Raw genomic sequence first — 3,835 nt, 5'->3', positions numbered from 1 at the left:
CCCTGGTACAAAAGCATGAACACATGTATAATATTACAAAGAGAAAATTCTCCTTTACCGATATCTCAGAATCCATCCCTTATTTCATGATCTATTATGCAAACAGGCTGAAGGACCGACCATTACCCCATAAATTGGGGACTGCCAAACCGAAAAATCAACGAGATCAAGCCCCACATAAAGCCCACGGGCTACATCACTTCGAGTTCGAGCAACACTCACTCAACTATAAAGCCTAAGGGCTACCCCAACTCGAGTTCGAGCAACCATTCTCTCTCGGGGACTATCTACGAAGCCCAAGGGCTACCTTATTTTGAATTTGAGTAAACACTCACTCGACTACTAAGCCTACGGGCTACATTACTTCGAGTTCGAGCAATCACTCACTCGACTACTAAACCTAAGGGCTAATCTTATTTCGAGTTCGAGCAGTCACTCACTCGACCATAAAACCTAAGAGCTACCCCAACTCGAGTTCGAGCAACCATTATAACTCGAGGACTACCTACGAAGCCCAAGGGCTACATTACTTCGAGTTTGAGCAATCATTCACTCGACTACTAAGACTAAGGGCTAATCTTATTTCGAGTCCGAGCAATCACTCACTAGACCATAAAGCCTAAGGGCTACCCCAACTCGAGTTCGAGCAACCTTTCTCACTCGGGGACTATCTACAAAGCCCAAGGGCTACCTTATTTCGAGTTCGAGTAAACACTCACTCGACTACTAAGCCTAAGGGCTAACATTACTTCGAGTTCGAGCAAACACTTACTCGACTACTAAGACTACAGGCTACATTACTTCGAGTTTGAGCAAGCACTCACTCGAATATTAAGCCTAAGGGCTACTCTTACTTCGAGTTCGAGCATGCACTCACTCGACTACTAAGCCTACGGGCTACATTACTTCAAGGTCGAGCAAACACTCACTCGACTATTAAGCGTAAGGGCTACTCTTACTTCAAGTTCGAGCAAGCTCTCACTCGACTATTAAACCTAAAGGCTACATCACTTCAAGTTCACTCACTCGACTACTAAGCCTAAGGGCTACTCTTGCTTCAAGTTCGAGCAAACGCTCACTTGGTTATAAAGCCTACAAGGTCCGACTTCGATCAAATTGCCTAAGGCCTCGAACTTATGAAAACTTTCACAAGGCATGAATGAAACAAAATCTTCACAAGGCAAAAAATGTAACAAAGACGAGTCGGGAAAGGAAAATATCTTCATATATATATATGAGTATTTACAAGGTCCGATCGAGACCCTACACAAAAAGATCAAAAATAAAAAACCGCTAAGGTTCCTGATTATCTCCGGGAACAGTCTCTTCTCCATCGAGCTCCTCCCCGCTCTCAAACCCGCTCTTGCTCTCGTCATCATCATCATCATAGAAAGCCAGGGCTCTAGCATCGAATTCAAGATTTTTAGCCTTTTTTATATCTTCAGTAAGATCGAAGCCTCGAGCATGGATTTCCTCGAGGGTTTCCCTACGAGATTGGCATTTGGCGAGTCCATCAACCCAATATGCTCGAGTTTGAGCGGTCTCGGTTGCCTCTATCGCTTGTACTTGAGCGGCTTCAGCATCGGCCCGATAGACGGCCATGAATGCATCCACCTCGGCCTTTGCTTTTTCAGCTTCAGATTTGGCCTTGGCAAGTTCGGAAGCCAACCGAGCCTCGAGCTCCTCTATGTTTCTTTCTTGAACCGAGCTCTTCTCCTTCATGCCTTGAAGTTGACTTTCGGCCGATGATAATTGGGCTCGAGCAGCCTCTTTCTCTGCAGCAAGGCGGTCCATACCTTTTTTCCACCCCAAGGTCTCCGCCTTTATTATATAGACCTCATCACGGAGCTGCCCGATCATTTCGAGCTTCTGCTGCAACTGTGAGATCGAAATATTAGCCTCTGATCCCGAATCGAACCCATGAGTTTTTAAGATTTTCTTTACCTGCTCGGTCAAGTCGGTCTGATCTTGGTGATCCTTGGTCAACTCGGCTAGGAGGTCATTTATCTCCTCCTCTTTGCTCAGAAAGAAGTCTGAGGGTATTTCTCTCCCCCGTGAGTGTTTGGAGGTCGGCCTCATACCGGCTTAGCTCAGCTCGGGACCGAGAACATGCTTCTCGATGAAGCGCTGAGGCCTACGCAGATAGAAAAGAAGTTAGAAGAGGAAAACAAACACAAATAATACCAACCAAGAGAGTTAAGGCTTACCCGATTCAAAGCTCGCTGCACTTCGTTAAAAATGCCCTATGCCTCACCCAAGTCCTTCCCCAAGACTTCCAAATTGCTCAAGCGGTAGCATCTTCGACCCTAGTAAAAGAATCACGGAAGGTATCTTCCCTTCTGTGGCCTACTTCGACAGAAAGGGTCTTTAAGGCCCGAGCCTCACAAATAATTTCCTCGAAAAACAAGGGGAGCAGTGGGGAGCCTCCGATTTCTATTGCCCCAAGTGAATCACTTGGGGCGTTCTCTACATCTCGAGGGGCCTCGATATAAGCCCCCGCAGCCGTACCCACCATTGGCTCATTATGGTGGGAGGTAGCCTCGATCCTCGATGACTCGGGGACTTCAACCAATTCTCTTCCCGAGACTCCCTCATCACAAAATAGAATCTTTGCGGCCTTCATCGATTCAATAGCCTTTGGAGCCTCGGCGTTTTTCTTCACTCTGGCCACCAGTATGGACCCGTCGTTTTCTTTTTCCTCTTTGTCTTCATCCCTCAGATGCCGAACTGACTCTTCGTTCAAAGGGATGGTGTTCTTCCTCGGCTTACGAGCCATCTTTGTCTTAAGTGTTAGATCCTCGGAGGTAGCGGCCCTTTTTCTTTTGTTATCCTTCGCCGGTTTTGGAACCGGGGCCGAAGTCTCTTCCTCGCCAGACGAGGGCCTCATGACCACATATTTGCCCAGGACTACACACAAGAGAATTAGTTAAGTATAAGAAACTCATTTCGTTCGAATCATCGAAGGTATGGGGAAGAGGCTTACCATGATTTTTAGCCTCCCATCTGCCCTTTGACAAGTCGCTCCACGAGTGCTCAGCATATGTAGAGGTCGAAGACAGGTCCCGTACTCAGCTCTTAAGGTTAGGAATAGCATTGGGCATCCAAGCAACCGCTACACCACAAAAAAGGATATCGGTAAGAAATAAAGGAGAAGAACAATATGGGCTAACAGTAGAATTATACTTACGCTTCATGTTCCATTCCTCGGAAAATGGCATCTTCTCGGCCGGGATTAGGTCCGAAGTCTTCACTCGAACGAACCTGCCCATCCAGCCCCGGTCCTTGTCCTTGTCTATGCTCGAGAACATCACTTTGGTAGCCCGGCGCTGGAGTTTTATTAACCCACCTCGATAGAGGCGGGGACTGTACAACCTAATGAGATGGTCGAGAGTGAAAGGCATCCCTTCGACTTTGTTCACGAAGAAGCGGATCAAAATAACAATCCACGAAAAAGAAGGATGGATTTGGCCCAGGTTTACTCGGTATTGGCAGAAAAAATCGATGACAATAGGGTCGAGGGGGCCCAATGTGAAAAGGTAAGTATACACATTTAAAAACCCTTTCACATGGGTAGTGATATATTCTTCGGGAGCCAGGATTATCACTTCTTTGTCCTCCCAATTGCAAACTTTCATTAACTGTTTAAGATGGCTCTCAGTTATCGAGCACATATACCTCGATACTGGCTCGCATCGATCGGGAACCAGCGAAGCTTTGTCGATCTTAAAATCGGAGGTAAGGACACACCGCCCGGAAACACACTCCTCAGGTCATGGCTCCACCGGTGTTTTATCGTCGGCGGGCCGCGAAGAAGAATCTTTTTCTTTTTGAAGAA

At 46.8% G+C, this 3,835-nt stretch overlaps 1 protein-coding gene across 1 annotated transcript; it reads right to left on the bottom strand.

Annotated features, from left to right (window-relative positions):
- Positions 1–1,293: 1,293 nt before the first annotated feature.
- Positions 1,294–1,794, bottom strand: LOC138897741 (uncharacterized). Its single transcript, XM_070183752.1, has one exon. It carries the CDS (start codon positions 1,792–1,794, stop codon positions 1,294–1,296), a length of 501 nt encoding a protein of 166 aa, XP_070039853.1.
- Between the last annotated feature and the right edge of the window lie 2,041 nt (positions 1,795–3,835).

This window comes from Nicotiana tomentosiformis, chromosome 8, assembly GCF_000390325.3.
Source record: "Nicotiana tomentosiformis chromosome 8, ASM39032v3, whole genome shotgun sequence".
NCBI classification, from domain to species: Eukaryota; Viridiplantae; Streptophyta; class Magnoliopsida; order Solanales; family Solanaceae; genus Nicotiana; species Nicotiana tomentosiformis.
The sequence above is the reverse complement of the archived record's forward strand: the minus strand, read 5'-3'. Positions and strand labels throughout refer to the sequence as shown.